Source organism: Arctopsyche grandis, chromosome 10 (genome assembly GCF_051622035.1).
Source record: "Arctopsyche grandis isolate Sample6627 chromosome 10, ASM5162203v2, whole genome shotgun sequence".
NCBI classification, from domain to species: Eukaryota; Metazoa; Arthropoda; class Insecta; order Trichoptera; family Hydropsychidae; genus Arctopsyche; species Arctopsyche grandis.
Window position 1 is genome coordinate 20,239,364 of NC_135364.1, and position 18,626 is coordinate 20,257,989.

At 32.5% G+C, this 18,626-nt stretch overlaps 1 protein-coding gene across 2 annotated transcripts in view; it reads left to right on the forward strand.

Annotated features, from left to right (window-relative positions):
* Positions 1–15,828, forward strand: part of Asap (ArfGAP domain of ASAP) — a 91,179-nt gene extending 75,351 nt beyond the window's left edge. The window contains exons 4-18 of one of the 2 annotated variants that reach the window (XM_077440089.1): positions 9,468–9,722; positions 9,809–10,054; positions 10,132–10,259; positions 10,344–10,477; positions 10,585–10,815; positions 10,932–11,154; positions 11,399–11,579; positions 11,663–11,944; positions 12,035–12,154; positions 13,456–13,519; positions 13,857–14,063; positions 14,232–14,371; positions 14,538–14,588; positions 15,314–15,505; positions 15,579–15,828. In XM_077440089.1, coding sequence (XP_077296215.1) covers positions 9,468–9,722; positions 9,809–10,054; positions 10,132–10,259; positions 10,344–10,477; positions 10,585–10,815; positions 10,932–11,154; positions 11,399–11,579; positions 11,663–11,944; positions 12,035–12,154; positions 13,456–13,519; positions 13,857–14,063; positions 14,232–14,371; positions 14,538–14,588; positions 15,314–15,505; positions 15,579–15,776 — 2,652 coding nt within the window. In that variant the 3' untranslated portion in view covers positions 15,777–15,828. The remainder of the gene's footprint in view (positions 1–9,467; positions 9,723–9,808; positions 10,055–10,131; positions 10,260–10,343; positions 10,478–10,584; positions 10,816–10,931; positions 11,155–11,398; positions 11,580–11,662; positions 11,945–12,034; positions 12,155–13,455; positions 13,520–13,856; positions 14,064–14,231; positions 14,372–14,537; positions 14,589–15,313; positions 15,506–15,578) is intronic. The other variant, XM_077440090.1, reaches the window with a different exon arrangement.
* The last annotated feature ends 2,798 nt before the right edge of the window (positions 15,829–18,626 follow it).

Genomic DNA, 18,626 nt, shown 5'->3' on the forward strand with positions numbered 1-18,626 from the left:
GAAAAAACGAGACTCTTCACGAGACGGATTTTGACAGCAGTTGTAATGGCTCTATTCTTCCAAATCTTCGTTAGTTGTGACATTGCCGATTTTGCTAATGTAATCCGGCGCCGTATTTCCAATTCGCTGCCGCCGTTGTTAGATATGAGTGACCCCAGATAGACAAAATTATCAACCACATCTATACCGTTTAAAGCTGAGTTGTTGTTTTGCAGCTGTTGGTGACGGTCAATTATCATAATTTTTGTTTTGGGGCGGTTTATCTGGAGGCCAAGCACATTACTCTCTGTCTCAACACGACGGATCAGTTCGGCCATTTCTTCATGATTATTAGCTATGAGCGTTGTGTCATCCGCATACCGAAGATTGGATAGTTTTTTTCCACCAATGGACACTCCACCCTTCCAACCATCCAGTGCTCTACGCATTATATACTCTCCATATATATTAAATAGGTCTGGAGATAATATACACCCTTGCCTTACTCCACGTTGTACTCGAAAATTTGTCGAGTTTAGCGAATTGATTCGAACTACTGCATTGTTATCATTATACAAGTTATGTATTATCTTTACAAGATGCATGGGGACTCCCATGTCCAGTAGAACTTTCCACAGATAGTCCCAGTTCACAAAGTCAAAAGCTTTTTTATAGTCTATAAAACAAAGAACGGCTGGAGTTTGAAACTCCCGACATTTTTCAATGAGTTGACGTATATTCAGTATTTGTTCCCTCGTCCCTTTGCCTTTTACAAACCCTGCTTGTTCGTTCGGTATTTGCCATCCAAGGTAACTGCTCAAACGATCTTTAATTATATACAGCAATACTTTACTAGAGTGCGATATTAAGGCTAAGGTCCTGTAATTCTCGCATTTTTTTGTAGATCCTTTCTTGTGTAAGGGAATGAATATTGAATTGACCCAATCTTTCGGCCATACTCCGTTTACCCAGATCTTGTTGCACATATTACATAGCGCCTTTATCGCAGTTTCACCAAGCTCTTTCAGAAGTTCAGCTTGTATACCATCGCTGCCAGGAGACTTTTTACATTTCAGTTTCTTTATGGCATTTACAACTTCAGATGTCAAGATGTCAGGCTCCCTGACATCATCAATTAGGGAAACAATTGAGGTCGACGAACTACCACTGTACAATTCCGAACAGTATTCTTTCCATCGGTTGAGTATCACATCAATATCTGTAAGCGTGTTTCCAAATTGATCATCTATTGTCCAAGTTTTGGGTGAAAATTTTTGAGTGACGATTTTTACTTTGTGAAAAATATCCCTTGCCTGATTCTTTAATGCGTGTTTTTCTATCTCCTCACATATGTCATTTATATATTTAGCTTTATCCCGCCTACAACTCCTTTGAATATCTTTATGTAATATTGCATACCTTTCAAGATATTCTGTCGATGTTATGCCAGTTTGTTTAAGTCTTTTACGTTCTTTTATCTTAACCCAAGTTGAATCAGAGATAAAAGACTTACGATGTTCATTTTGCGGTGTTTGATGTTTTCTGGCATACCGAATTATGAGATCTTTAAAAATTTTCCAAGACTCTTCTACATCTACATTAGGATTTATTTGGAATTCTGCATCTTTTTCTCTGATTACATTGCCAAAATTAATTACATCATCATTGGTGAGTTTAATTGCTTTATTTTGATGTCTTTTAATCATTTTCAATTTCAGTCGAAATTTAGCAACAAGTAAGTTATGGTCCGATCCGCAATCTGCACCTGGATATGTTTTGACGTTATGTATCGATGATTTCCATCTAGAATTTATTAATACATAATCGATTTGGTTGCGGTGACGATCCCCAGGAGATATCCAAGTGTACAATCGCCTAGGATGATGTTGAAACCAAGTATTCATAATGGACATTTTATTTTCAATGCAGAAACTTATAAGTTTCTCTCCTCTCTCATTTTGAATACCCAATCCATATTTACCTACTATGTTATCAATGTTGCTATTATTACCGACTTTGGCATTAAAATCACCAAGAATGATGGTCATTTCTTTGTTTGAGATATTTGACAATGTATCGAGTAGTGAAGCATAGAACGCATTTATTTTAATATCTTCGGCATCTGCAGTAGGAGCATATATTTGAAGGATGTTTAGTTTATACGGATGCGTGTTGAGTTTTAAGTGTATAAGTCTGTCACTTATGGGGTTGTAGCCAATTAGTGCACTGGTTAATTTAGATGCTAAGATCACCGCGACACCGCTATGTGACGAATCTTGGTTACCAGAAAAATATATCGTATTTCCATTTGAAGTTTTATAATGGCCGTTGTTCTTCCAGTGCGTTTCCGAGATTCCGAGTATATCTAGCCCATGACTGTACATCTCTTTCTCAACAACCAGTGTTTTCCCAGGATTCAGGAGTCCTCTAACGTTCCAAGTACCTATTTTGGATTTGTTCCGTAAAGTTTCTCCAGTCGCATATTTTCCACATGATGCCTGGTGAGTCACATGCATGTGGCCAGTAGCCAATTTCACACCGTGAGACCTGGAACCTCGAAGGCGCCGGGTGTCAGCCGGAGAGTCAGACTTCTTCACACTTTTATTTTTGTACATCATAGTTATCTTGGGAGAATACTGCAGTGGATTCCCACTTCCTTCTACAGCGCAGTAAATGTTTTGACATCTTATACTGGCAGAGCTGCTGCCCACTACCAGGGATTTATTATAGAGTTTCCTTCTCTGTCAAAGATGATACGGTACCTTCGAAAACCGGGTTGTGCTTTTGTTAAGCGGCGGCACTTACTCGCCGCTGACCTGAGACCGTCATAGTGTTGTGTGACATTTTATAGAGTGAAACTTACCACGGATTCACTCATCACCACTCTTATCTCAGCGCTCCTTGTCCAGGACCACCATGTCGCCATGGCAGTTGACTGCAAGAGTCGTTCCCCTATTTGCAACTTGGGGACCTGAGCGGTTGCATGGAGCTCTGCTCTGAGCTTATTAATTACTCCGTGCGGACGGACGTGTGTTTCCATTTATGATATATTTACATACATATATAGACAGTTTATTCACAATCATAATATTTATGAAATTAGTACCAAACAATAACGTTAACGTTGAGTACAAGTATCCAATATCAAATATTAAATTATCAAAACTAAATATTAAATAATTCAACACTCAATATTAAATAATCAATTATGAAATAATTCAACACTCAACATTAAATAATCAATTATGAAATAATTCAACATTAAATATCAAACCATTCACTCAATATTAAATATGAAATAATTCAACGTTAAATATTATCAATACTATCATTAATAAATCAATCGACGTTAATAGTAAATTATTATCAAAAGAAATGTGATCGAAATTATGTGGGTAATTATGTAAATATGAAAATATTATAAATTTAAATTCCATTTAAAAAATATGAAATCAAGCATAGGTAATGATTCTGAATATGTACTAACTTGCGAGGCGCCAGAAGAGCTACATACTCATCCCAGCACCTCCTCTTTAGCTCCAATTTAACACAAAATTCTACATACTTATCGGGAACAACACACAAACACACGTCCGCACCGAGCTCGCTCAACCCGCGACAAATTTGGGATACATAACTACATATATACAGACCCGTGCGAAATCAGAGGGCGCCAAGATCGTCATTACAAATTTGAATTTTAAATCTAATTTTGAATGACTGCTAAAAATTCACGTACACAGATAGATCCAGAGAAATGTTATAATAATAGAAGCGCCCTTTTGAATACATTTCTTGTTTCATTAACACGCGTACCGTTTCCATAACTACGCAATATTGTACGCGTATGCGTATGCTATTGCCGAATCCCGAGGCTTTCATGAAAAATTTCATATACGATGTTAATTGAATAATATGTTACTTAAATGATCAATTTACTTATAAAAATGTATCCCATGTTGTTAATTATGTGTTTTTGAATGCATCGTGCAATTTTTAACGATGCACTTGCCCATTGCCCTTGCCCAGAGAAGTTTTTATCGAACATAGGATTGCCTGTGGACAATCGTCACTTGACAACAATATAACGCCTAAAGTCACTTCTATTATTATAACATTTCTCTGAATAGACCACGGAGTCGGTACTCGAGTCATGATTTATCATACATATATACATAATGCCTGGCTGTGACCTGTCAGCACTTTTTTAAAGCCAAAACGCATCCCGGTACTCGGACCTGTAAACATTAATTGTCAGTTCACGAACCAATCCTTTTTTTAAATGCGAATTTAATTCAATTTGTAAAAGTGTCATATTAGCATTATTTTTTCAACGGAAATTTAAAAATTATTGGCAGAGATTTTCAGTCATAAGAAATAAATGAAGAATGTCATTTGTTTCTTCTTTTCATACAAAAATATATAATTTTGAATTAAATTTCTTCGACTTCAATTCAGTTTAATCGACTATAAAATGGGTCGGTGATTATTGGTCACAAAGCGCTCGCCCAAAAGTCACTAAAATCTGTAACGGAGCAGCCGAAAAGTCCATCATACTAACGATAACTATCATACTAACGAGAACTCGAGTGCCGAATATTCCGTATTCGCAATTTTCATGGCAAAAATTGTCTTTTGGGCGATCGCAATGTGACTAATAATCCAATTACCCTATAAAATATGTAGATCCAGAGCGCACCAAGGCTCACAGTCGCTTCAAAATTTACCGACTACGACTCCGACGTTATCTTATGGTTCGACTCCAACTTAAACGATTTTAGTTAGATCTACTTTTCTTTCAATGTACATTTAAAATTGTTAGTAATAAAAACTTTTAAAAAATTAAAGGAATTAAAATAATCACTAAAAATTGATATAGCCAGCAGCATAGCTCGGACGTTAAGCTTCTGCTTACCGTCAAGAAGGTGCCGGGTTCTATCCCTGGATGAAAATGAATTTTTCAGAGTATGCTGTTGGTCAGACCTGGATTTGTGACTCCAGGTTGATCGTTTCCTATCAGAGTTTGCCAATTTTCTCTGATTTCATTGTTGAAACGGTTCCCGGAAAAAAAATTGGCTAAAAATCCTTCCTACCTACTATGTCACCACTATTTGAAAAATTTGATTGATGTACAATAAAAATTTATGTACAATTCATAGATGTCTCGTTAATTTGCGAGTTTTTTCAGTGTCTCGCAATTCAACGACTTATAATAAAAATGCTGTATTTGTATTTGTAATTGGCCAGGTAGGCGCATTGGGATTTACCTGTAAGTCCTTCCTGGTATATATGTAAAAATAAAAATAAAAATAAAATAAAATAAAATATGGATCCCAATTTATTGAATTATTGGTAAAATAGGTATAAATAAAAAGTAAGTACATTCATAGTCTACATTACATGTGTGTATGAATTACCGGTCTCCGTCAGGAGCCCGAATGTGAAACGCCCGAAAACGCAAATATCGGAAGGCAAAGATCGAAAATCGAAAGATCAAATAAAAAGGGTGCATGGTAAACGGTACATACTCACTTAATTTGCGCGAGCAAGATACAACAGGAACAAGAGGAACAGGCTTCTCCTCCCGTATTAATGTGCGCGTTTCACATTCGGGCCCGTGAGGTAGACCCCAAAGTACGTGCAATTCGAAGATTTTATTTATTATATAATTTAAATTTATGATTTTTATAAAGTAATTGTTAATTTTAAATATATTAGTGGATTGACTTCACTAAAATTACAGGCTCTCGTTGACACATCGTAATATTAAAGAAAATAATAAAAAGGAGTCGGAATCGGTTGATTGTTTTACAAGGCTCTTCTTAGTTTCACTTACATATTTACGACTCTGACTCCGATTCCGCTTGAAATGCTACGTACGTTTCCGCGACTTCGACTCCACCGCCCTGATATAAACGGTCATCACTAGACTGCGGATAGACACCGTCTTTTTTCAGGAATCGGGGCGGCTTAGCTCTATTAACAAACCTAGAGTCCAAAAAAAAACGTTCAGCGAACCTTTAACAATGCATTTACAACAATTGAACAATACGCGGCACCCTCTGGGTCCGGGCTTTAGTCATCACCAAGAATAGGCGGTCGGTTTCTATTCGGACAAAAAAATGGGTTCACCATTGTCAATTTCTATAGTCAACCTTTTTTTTGCTTCAGCTTTGTAGGACAATAGTAATATCTTTGCTGGGAAATAGAAACCGAGCGCCGAAGTCTAGTCACCACTAAGTTAATACTTGTATATGGGCATTTATTTTTTTATATATGAATGTACATTGTTGTAATATTAATTTAATATTTTATTTATATCAATATAGAGGCTCAGTCGTAATACTGCCAATTCAGTGAAAATTTAAAAGAAGATGAAAACAACATCGGGAAAATTAAATAGAAATAGTGATTTGCTCCAATGGTCGTTCAGTTGAGTGACGAGCGTGAAATTGGATGATTGTCTGTATTGCCGACGACTTTCTAGATATCTTTCGGCAATGAGACCAACCTTACAGGGGTAGAAATTTTGTATTTAATAGTATTATTAACGATTGGGTGCTTCGTGTGTTTTAGGAAATTTTATTGTATTTTTAGAAAAGCTTTTTTAACCATTAGTGAATCTCTCATATTAGTATTTAACTTTTAACTGCGACCTTTTCGGTGACCCTTTTGCCACAGAACGACCCAAGCAGTGTAGTGGGGTGGGATTTGTATACTAACAAAAGCCTCGCCACGGTTTGTCGGTCTCTAAAACTGTTCACATTTGTCGCACGAATGCCGCAATTTTTATTTTCAATGAAAATCCTCCCAATTTTTCACTTTTAGTCGATTGCATTTTAATCTGATCTGACAAGAATAATTACCTATTCTTAGCGGAATTTAGCGCACGAGAATGTTATACAATAGATTAAGTCGTCGGAAAACTCTATAGCTTATTTCTTGAAAAATTTCCTTTTCCCTGAACCTCGGTCATCCACCTTATCAGAGCTCCCAATCTTGTTTGCTTCGCAGTAAAAGTTTTAAATCTACAGAAACCTCTCTAATTTACGACCCTCAATTAAGAGAGTGTTTCTTTGTTCTTTTACTTCGAAGAATTCTTCCAATAAAATTATAATTCATCTTTTGGTGAGATGAATGAATATTTCCCTTTTCGAAATAATATTCTTAGTGAGTTTGTTTATACGACTTACAATGTATAATACATATGTATTTAATTCTCAGTAACGTTTTTTTAAACAGCATTCTGTAGATTTTTCATGGCGAATTCCTCGTATTTTTTTTTTTAATTGGTATATCCGAATCAAGTTTGGAGAACGTTAAATTAATTATCGAACCCTTTGTTCTGAAAGCATTCGAGGAATGTCTTCGAATTGAGTTGATAGTATTCTCTTTTTTTTTGGGCTAATTAGCATATTTTGTCGTTTTCGAATGAATAAATATTTGCCAACAATTTACATATCTTTTACGCCCACCGTTAAATATTGTAATATATTTCGTTTTTTATTGCTAATAACGGAACCCATCAATTATTGAAATTGAATATCGATACCTGATTTTAATTAATTTTTCAATCAAACGTATACCCTTTTTTTGCCTTGCCACTGGTGAAAAGCTCGATTACGCATTTGAGCAGCCGTTCAACAGTAGCAATTAACCCCCGTAATTTATAAAATTGTCACAATCTAATTGCTTACGCAGTACAATTCTGTTAGCCGGAAGCGATTAGAATGTGACAATTATCCCCTTTTCAGGCGAATTTAACTAGCCTTCACGTTTTTCATTTTGAAACGAATATAACCGACAATTTGAATTGTTAATTATTGCTTCTTTGAAAAAATAACGTTATTTTTTAATATTCAATACAAATTATGACCGAAAGTATCGTATTGAAATATTATTTACAGCGATATGATTATATGATGGATTTTTCAATCACTTCTACACATATCAATAAATAATGAAAAATGATGAAATTTAATTAAAAATTTCAAACTCACTGTAATACGATAAAACTTTTCCATTCATTTATCTCCAACAAACTTACCATTCCATTAAGTTTTCTTTCACTAGAAAGTTGAAAATCTTGTTCGTAATCTCTTTATTCACGTCGGACATTGATTACACTGAGCAACAAAAAAATCACGTTTTTGAGTTACCAGAGTGGATACCAACCAATCTTTACTAGGTTTGACCCACTGAATTCGAATATGATAATGATTTTTGTTGGATAGTGATCGCTTACGAGATATGAGCGTTTAAAAAAAATGCGCGATTTTTACAGTTTTTTGGCTTTTGCGGTCTTTAACTTAAAATCTAGTATTGCTGTGCTCAAAGTGAGTATTGGAATCAATAGTCAGATGTTTTTCCTATTGATTGTGATATTCATTGCTTTAAAATACTTATAATTAATTGTCTAGCGAATTTTAAAAGTCAATAATATATTTTTATACGGTGCTATTTTGCGTTTATTTGGCCAGTTTTTTTATTTCACCGCGTTCATGAGGATTGGTTTTCTATCTCAATATTTTTTTTTTATCTAAACGTACCAACTCAAGCGGTAATTGCGATAGAAATGCTTTCGTTGTGTACACATTTTTACTCATTCGATGTACATATTTTATGTAAACACTTTTGCAATTACACCCCTTCGGATCTTGTGACACGTAACATATGAAGTTTAAAGTTCATAAATGATACCTACATATTTCCTATTTTTACTTAATTGTATATACATACGTACAGTGTACTTTGTCTCGTGAAACTCGTATCGTACTTTGATTTACAGTATTTACACTGTCGCTTATAATATGCATCTATTCGTGAATATCAATTATGTGCATATATGTATATGGAAATTGAATTTATTCATTGGTTGACATGGTATTTTTCTTGCGGTAGGTATACATTCGTGACATTTTGACCCAGTAAAATGTGTGTTTACTTACTATTGTTTGTTAGGCATTTGGCATTGACGTGACTTATTTCAAAGGGGTGTGGTGCTGAACCCACCCTAACTCATTTTATGATATCGGAGTGCTCGTATGTGCGTGTTTGGTTTTTTTTTTTCATAATTAATGGTTTTTACGTTTCATATAAAAAAATAGGAATACTGTGTTTTTTATTTATACACATACATTAATCCAGTTTCGTCCTTCGATATCACATTTTTTTTCAGTTTCAATGATTTTTAATACATTTTTGTATAGTGTTATTAAGCAGAATTTGTAGTCTTTTCAACATTTAATTTTTATTGTGATTGTACACGTAATATAATAGCCTCTATTAGTGTTTAAACCACTCCCTTGTATCATTAACTTTACGAGTGAACACACCCATTCCCAACCATCACATTGTTTGCCCACATAAACATCACATTTGTGTTTAAATTTAACCTTGACCTGGGGCGTCTGTGATCCTTTTAACGATGCAAAATTAATTGGCTTGTTTTTCCTTTTGTACTAAATCTAATTAAATTTTCTTTTCAGATGCAAAATATCAACAACATCGTAATGTTCCCTGTGGATAGTCTTCTGAAAGGTGAACTTAGGGGTGTAAAGGGGGATTTGAAGCGGCCGTTCGACAAAGCGTCTAAGGATTACGACTCAAAATATATTAAGATTGAAAAGGAAAAGAAATCCCTAGCTAAAGAAGCCGGCCTCATAAGGACTGAAGTCACATCAGCTGAGATAGCAGATGAAATGGAAAAAGAAAGGCGGTTATTTCAATTGCAAATGTGTGAGGTAATGATTTTTCATCTTCATTTATAATTATTTTTTATAAAATAAACTGAATTCGCAATTGAATAATCGTTATATTTTTATTCTAGTACCTGATAAAATTCAACGAAATCAAAACAAAAAAAGGCATTGAATTACTTCAACACCTTGTAGAATACTATCATGCACAAACGAATTATTTTCAAGACGGGCTAAAAACGATAGAACATTTTGGAAGTTATGTAGCAGATTTAAGTGTCAAATTACAGAGGATTCGACAGCAACAAGACGAAGAACGAAGAAAGTTAGCCGAACTTCGTGCAACATTACGTGCAGCTACACCACAAGACAAAGAAGTATGATTATTTTTTTTATATTAAAAAAAATGATAGGTGTTGTTTAGTGTTGTTGATTAATAAAATACAATTTGTAGACTGGATCATCTATTGGCGGATATTCTTTGCATCAATTACAAGGCGACAAACAACATGGTGTCACTAAAACTGGCCATCTCCTTAAAAAATCAGAAGGCAAAGTGAGAAGAGTTTGGCAGAAACGAAAGTATGAAAACAAAATATTTTTCTTTTATTGTACTAGATAGTATTTTGGATGTCTTATTTGGATGATTTTTTTCATAAAAATTAGATGCAGAGTTGCAGCTGAAGGATTTCTGGATATATTCCATGCAGACGAATCTAAAGCACCCACTCGCGTCAATTTACTCACCTGTCAGATTAAAGTTGTACCCGACGATAAAAGAGGGTTTGATCTTGTATCATGTAAGCTACCATTTTTTATGATAAAAATATTAACAGAAATCATTTTACGTTTTATATTTTATAAGAAAAATCAATAAAATAAAAAAAAAATTATTGTTTGTATGTAGACAATAGAACGTATCACTTCCAAGCCGAGGATGAAAACGATCAACGAGCATGGATGTCAGTTTTAGTCAATTGCAAAGAAGGTGCTTTAAAGAGAGCCTTTCAAGGAGCTGGTGGAACGGACGGTGTCAGCGAAGGCAGGCACTCGTTATTAGATTTACATCAAGCCATTATCAGAGCAGTGCTTCGATTACCTGGAAATCAAGCATGTTGTGATTGTGGCTCTACAAATGGTAAGCATTTTTTCATTACTTTATCCATATACATATGAAGTTTAATCGTGAAAAAATTCGACCTTGAGCATTTGATATGTGCACATATTTTTATTAAACTTCAAATGATATTTCAGATGCAACATGGTTATCGACAAATTTTGGTATCATTGTTTGCATTGAATGTTCCGGTGTACATAGAGATCTCGGCGTTCATATATCACGGATACAATCATTAACTCTAGACAGACTGACAACGTCTCAACTTTTATTAGCGAGGCACGTCGGAAATCAAGCTTTCAATGAAGTAATGGAAAGGACACTCGTAGAACGAGATAAACCAACATCTGATAGTTCAATGTTAGTATCACGTCATAGTTTACTTATACAGGTTGAACTTTGCTAATTCGGATCTCTTATGTATGTGTATTAAGTTCGATTTTACCAGACTGTTCAATTTCGCATGTTATAAACTTATCTTGGATAATTAAAATTTTCTGGTAATTAAATGTTTTCCCATAAGAGTTTTTTTGATTAATTTTATCAGTGTAATTCAAACTGTATTCTTAAATAGTTTTTTAATTTATTTCATTTATTTCAACAGGGAGGAGAGGTTACAATTTATTCGTTGTAAATATGTGGAAAAGCGATGGTGTTTACGTACATGCGCCGATGCCGCTGAACGAATTGGAGAAGTTGAGCATGCTGTGAACAACGGTGAACTTTTGCAACTTCTGCAAGCTTACGGAGAAGGTGCAGACTTGTTGGCGACGATACCTAGTTCTGTTAGTTGATTTTGTATTATCAATAACTGTTACATTGTAGATTTCACTTATGCTCATTCGAATATATATGTTTCGATTTTCAGGACTGTAATGAGACTGCTCTTCATTTGGCAGCTGTGAGAGAAATCGGTGATGGTTCACGATTACACATTGTAGACTTTTTAGTACAAAATGGAGGAGCTGGTCTCCTAGATAAAGCGACATCAACTGGCATGACTGCTGTTCATTTGTGCGCTTTGGCTGATCGCACGGAGCCACTAAAATTGCTATTACGAGCGGGTGCTAACGCAACTTTGAAAGACTCACGTGGATTTACCGGTTTGCAAATAGCACAACAAATGGGTCATAGAGCATGCCAAGAATTGGTATGTGAAATATTCTAGATTCTATTGTCAATTCTCATATTCATTCTAATACTCGATATGATTTAAATAAAATTGCGTGTTTTGTTTCAGTTGGAAAGCACTGAGAAACGAGAAAAGAGTATGTTTGAAAATATTAACGTCGATTGGAATCTGTCGCACGATGATGGTTCAACTGATTTTTCAGATGACGACACAGTGATTGATGAACGGGTTAGTTTATTAATGGTTTTGATGTATATTAAGAGTGCTTTACATTTTTTTGCGATTTACTGGTTGATAGATATGAAAAAGCTATTGATTCCATCTGTTGAAGCCTATAAACTACATACATGTATGACACTTCTGTTACATGAAAGGCATTTAAAACGTTTTCAGAAATTGGTTATTTACTATCCACAAACGCTGTGCTATATTTATAATTGATTGATAGGATACCTATGTATGTGTGGTGTCATGTCAGTTTGAAATTCTTTGCATCTATGATGAATTAGGTTATATTTAAAGTGTGCAGTAATATTAAATTAAATTGGAAAAATCTTATATTATGTGTTTTAAAGCGTCAATGCATTAAAGAAACCCACTCTTCACCAGGGCCGCCAAGAGGAATCCCAGGCTCTGGCAAAATAATTCCATACCCTATGACAAACCAAAAAAATATCTTATAGATATATTTTTAATATGCGAAAAATCTATCAGAACTATTAGAAAAATACCTACATGTAAAATGCTATTTTTTTAAATAATCGAATAAGAAAGTATGATTTCACATGGACACAACGAATGTGCGGATCGAAAAATAATAAACATTTAGCATCAAAGAGGTATATGTATTTTTATGTAGAATAATATATATCGATTAGTCGAACGTCCCAACACGGGGCCCCTCAACTACTCTGGGCCCTGAAACTTTAACCCCAGCTTCCCTTCCCTCTCGTCAGCTCTGGATACAAGTATTATTAGTATTTTTGCGTAGGGGTGCGTTCAGGATCCAAATGAAAGGCCAAAGTCGATTCACAGCATTTGTACAACGATTCAAGAGGTCAACACGGATTCACCGCTCACTCTAGAATACTCTGATCTACCGCGTGTTCCTCCTTATAAAGTATAAATTGCACCCCCCCCCCCTCTCGGCGGCCCTGCTCTTCACAAATGCATTCATTGTTTAAATAAATGTCGAAGAACATCAAAGACGACAGTGGAGACCATTAACTTCAGTTACTAAGAAATAATTTAAAAACAGTTACTTAAAATATTTGTACTGTGTAAATAACAGTGAACAATGGTAACCAAATAATAGTACAAATCATAAATAGCCTAGAAGTTGTTGTGTGAAGTTAACCGTTCTGTTATGCGTTGATAAATAAAACGTTTAATTCAATTTGCCACCTATTTATTTATATTTTGTGGAACTTGTTGAACACTTTTCATACATAATATACGTTCAAAGTTTATATTAAAATAATCATTGTATGGTATTTTATGTAAAGCATTGATATAATTTATAATTTCAGAATGGCAGTATTACACCCGAAAAGAAAAGTCGTTCACGGCCTCCTTCTTATGCAGGTGGGACAGGTAGTACTGGTGGTAGCACCACGGGTGTTGTTGGTGTTGGTGGTGGTGGTGATTCTTCTCCTCTCACATTACGTTCCCGTTCCTCTACCTGCGATTCATTGCATGCTTCTAACGCTCCTCCCACTCCTAATACCTTACCTAGAAAACCAAATATGTGTAAGTATTTGTTTAGCAATACTACACATACTAATATATTTACATTATCCTGTTAAAGTTTTGTCTTACTAACAATAAATAGTATCCTTGTTTTTTAACAAATTGTAGCTTTTGAAGTGTGTACATTATCACCATGCATATTATTTATACGTTGACATTTGAGGTTGGATTTTCTTTACAGGTAACATAGGAAGTTTAAAGAAACGTGCTGCTCCATTACCTCCAAGCGGTACTCTCGGTGGAACTTTACCTCACGGAGCATCGAGAAACTCTGAATATTTCTCAGGTCACTCTTCGCTTAATCCGCATCATAATACTCTTGGACATCCAAGATCGACCCCATCGCCAAATAATGATAATTCGAGAATTATACATGGTATTTTGAATTGTGCGTCTTAAATATATAACTGTGTGCAATACTTTTGGATTACAGTATTTGATTTCAATAAGCTTCGATAAAATGCTTTTGATACTCCTGAAGTATTGTACTGTAACAAAATAACCCATAATTTGTGCTTAAATTATACTTGAACTCTATCTATATTATCTTTTGCAGCTTACAAGACTAGACCGCAGCAGCCACCTCCTACTCCACCCCTCGTTCCACCGATGTCTCATTCTATACCTGGTACACCATTGCACAACGGTACTTCACACAATCATCATTTGGATGAGCCAACTGCACCTCCCAGAAAAGTTAATACCCAATAATTTATATGAAAATTTAAATAAATAATATTATCTATGTTAAAGTATATTTAATTGATAATTATATATTGAAATGAAAATATTTCCTGTCTGTGATTATGTTGGATTGAATTTAAGTTGTTAGGGAAATTAAAAGTTGTATTTTTATCAACAGAAAAAAAATAAGTTACGTCGACAATATAGGGACCAGATCAAAATAATAATGGTAAATTTGTGTGAATCGTGTGCCCTTTGTTGTTTTACAGAGTTTACGGACGAAAAGCATGGCTTTCCTTACCACTTTTGAGATGGCATTTGTGAATTTTTAAATGTACAAACATATACATATGGAACAATTCCCGATTGCTTTATAACAAAATAATTTTTTATATTAACATTTTTATAAAAAATATTATACACATAATAGTGAATATGTTTTTATTAACATTTAAGTTTTTTTTTTTGAAAAATTATCACTACATTACATAAAAAAATGGAAATCATTTTTCAACCACATTAGAATATATAATTAATCATTAATATTGTTCATAAAAGCTTTATGTGAAGTCAATGATTAAGAATATACTAATAAATATCATTAAAAATGTATTTTTTTATTTTTCCATTTTGATGTGATTATTCGTTTGTTTCGTTTTATTTTTGTTTATATTTAGTTATTAAAAAAAATAATAATGTTTGTACATTATTTTGAATTCAATATAAATTGCGATAAAATTGATAATTGGGTGTAATTTCGAAATATCGTGATTTTATTCTTTATATAATTCAAAATTATCATCTGGCAATATTTAATTTTAAGTTCAGCGTTCTAAATAGATAAGAAAAACATTTTATCACTATAAGACTCTATTGTACACTTATAGTGAGAAAACGAATTTGTATTTAAGAATTGAGAATGAATATTACGGATTTTTTTATTTAAAATTTCAGGATTGTTCTAGTCAAGACTCGTCATTAGAACTTTGCGAAATATCAGATAATAATTTGGATGATTCTCGACTTCACTCCGTCCTTTCTTATGACAGCTCGAACGCATCTTGCGATGGCGTGAGGGATAATCACAACCGTTTAGAAATATCTGACATAACCGGCTCTTATTCACGATCCCCAAATACATCCATGGTATGTAAGGTTTTTTTTATTTATGAATCGTTTTGTTATCAGTTTTTTAATAATCTTAATATTTTTATTGCAGACTGGTACATTACGGCGATGTCGAGCCTTATATAACTGTTCGGCTGATAATGAAGATGAGCTATCATTTCAAGAGGGTGAAATCATCTTAGTTTTGAATGAACGAATAGAAGATAATTGGATGGAAGGCACCGTCGAAGGCAATCCTCACAGGAGAGGTGTCTTTCCAATATCATTTGTTCACATGCTTCCTGACTGAAATATATCATTGTCTTAATAAGTCTTTGCCTTATTTTGTTGAAAGTTTTAAAGCAAACAGTCCATATTTAATCATAGTTGCAGACATGTATTTTTTATTTATTACTAATTTTTAAACAATATCGGTTCATCAAAATGCTTTATGAATTGGAAGTTCATATTTATACATTCCAATGTGTAACATGTTTATTGGGCTAATGAGTGTTCTATAGTCATCAAAATTTTGTATTTAATCAGTTCCTAGTTTCATTTATTATATCAAAATAAATTTCGATTCGTAATTTACATACATTCACATTTAATCAAAGACTAACGACGCTAATGTGGATCACACATACATATATATTATATTGTTTATTGAATATATTAACTAAAAAAAGTTGATGTTTGTTTCTGTATGTTTTTGAACTTACATGTATAATGTAAGATAGAGTTGAAACTTTTAGATTGTTAGATATTAATGTGACTGTGAAAATAACTAATAATTTTTATTAGTTTCAAATAGAGTGTTACAAATACTATTATAAAACATATATACAAAATGTGTATATATATCTAAAAGATGTGATATCTATTCTAATCTTATTAATGTTTGAAATTAATCAGATTTTTATCAATATATCTTGTCTTTATCTCATACAAATGCTAATACGCTTTTCTAATTATTCGATTTCAATGATATTTAATTAATTTTACATCTAAATTGATAGGTTACACAAATGTCACTAATTTAATTTTCTTTGAGTCTGGTACTGGCCTAATGTTTCTTTTTTTACATTTTTATATCAATACATTATTGAATTTCACTGTATATATGTAATATTAGTTACCGTTTTTTTTTAAATGAATGATATTTTTCCAAAATTTAGGTGAAATTAATGCCATATTATTTCCATTAACAGCAGTTTCGTATTAAACAAGATAATCTCATGTTTTCGATTTTTTTTTTCAAATTATATTCTAGCTTACATTTTACAAATAATGTACAACTGTATTCTAAGATATTTTAAGTTTATTACTCATTCCAAATTCACTCTCAAATATTTTGTTTTACATAAATATACTATTAAATATTTCTTATTTTATATTATTTATTATAAAACTAAACACAATTCTTAGACTTATAATATTTATTTATTTATTATGTATATTGTAAATTATTATATAATATCAATTTTAACATTTGTATAGTATTCTGATTTCTATTATATCTTTATTAAATGTTTGCTTTGATGTATTTCAATATGTATGTGGGAAAACTTTCACTCTTCTGTGATAGATGAAATTTAATTTCAAGCCGATTTTCAATGAGTTTGTATTATTTCTTAAATACACTATACATAAGTATTTATGTCAACGTTCTCATACGACACACACACCACCAAAATTTTCTTTGCATACAATCTTAATTTCCCACAACATTGAGTAAATTATTATTAAATACCAAAGAATTATAGCATAACAATGAGTTTCCATTCATTTTTATTATAAAATATTTCTCTAATATATTCAATCCATTTATTTATAATTGTTTATTTTCATTTTTTTAATATAAGTGTAAAACTGAATAGTTTTTATTAATTAACAGTTTTATTACCATTATCAAAATGTTCAAGCAAGTGTTGTTACTAATATACCATTGAAGTTTACCATAATAATTTATTTGTATCCTAAGTTTATTTCTCAATACATACACATATTGTGTCATATGAATGTGATCAAATAGTGTGAAAACAAAATGCTTTGCGAATTTTCTAAATTATTATTTTTTTATTTAACATAAATTTAAACCTCCAGCTTAAATGCTCAAATAACAATTGTATCTTTGATGTTTAACTAATTTTATATTTACAATTAAAACGTAATGTAAGATTGAATAGTACTGATTTTCAACTTATGCATTTTATTTGAATATTTTGGCATAAAGTTAGGTATTTTCTTATCACAAATTTATTGTTAGCCATATACGTGAGATTGTACAATATGTTCAGTCACTCAATGTTGAATTAGTTATTGTATTATATAATAATATTCAAAGTGAGAAGAGATGATGAGATAAACATACATATATGTATTTACATATTTACATTGTATGTAGTCCAAACAGCCACGCGCCATTCAATCAAGCAAATTTATGTTTATTCAGTTGTGACCTTTTCAACTATGAATATTATTCTATTTATGGATCACAGACTGCTATATTAATAAAAAGTTATTATAATATTGTTGAATCAATTACACTTTGAAATGATCTGAGATAAAATACTGTGTATAAAAGATTATAGTCACAAATCACTTGTTTTACTTGGCACCGAAATAGATTCTTAGTTTTTAATGAAAACAAAGGCCATATTATCAATTTGTCACTTTTTTGATTATATATATATTTATATATATATATATATATATATATATATATATATATATATATATATATATATATATATATATATATATATATATATATATACATTATATACATATGTATTGCCTTAGGCTTTTGAATTGAGTGATGTGTATGTTTACAAGCGAAACTAATTTATGCATATTGGCGTGATTCTGATTTTAGTTTTTTTTTGTTTTAAAAAAAAGGCAGTTTCTAGACTGCATAGATTTCTTTTGTAACATTCGACTCATATGTATATTGATGTGTTATATTGTGATTTCGCAATTAGTATGTATGTAGAGCATAATAATTTATCTATTGTAATGTTAACAAACAGACTATATTAGATCAAGTGTAAATTATATATCCTGATATATAAACGCTGCAAGTTTTTTCCATGCTCCTATTTGTTATATTGAACGCTTTATTTGTTGATATGTTAAATAGAATCGTTGACATGTAAAT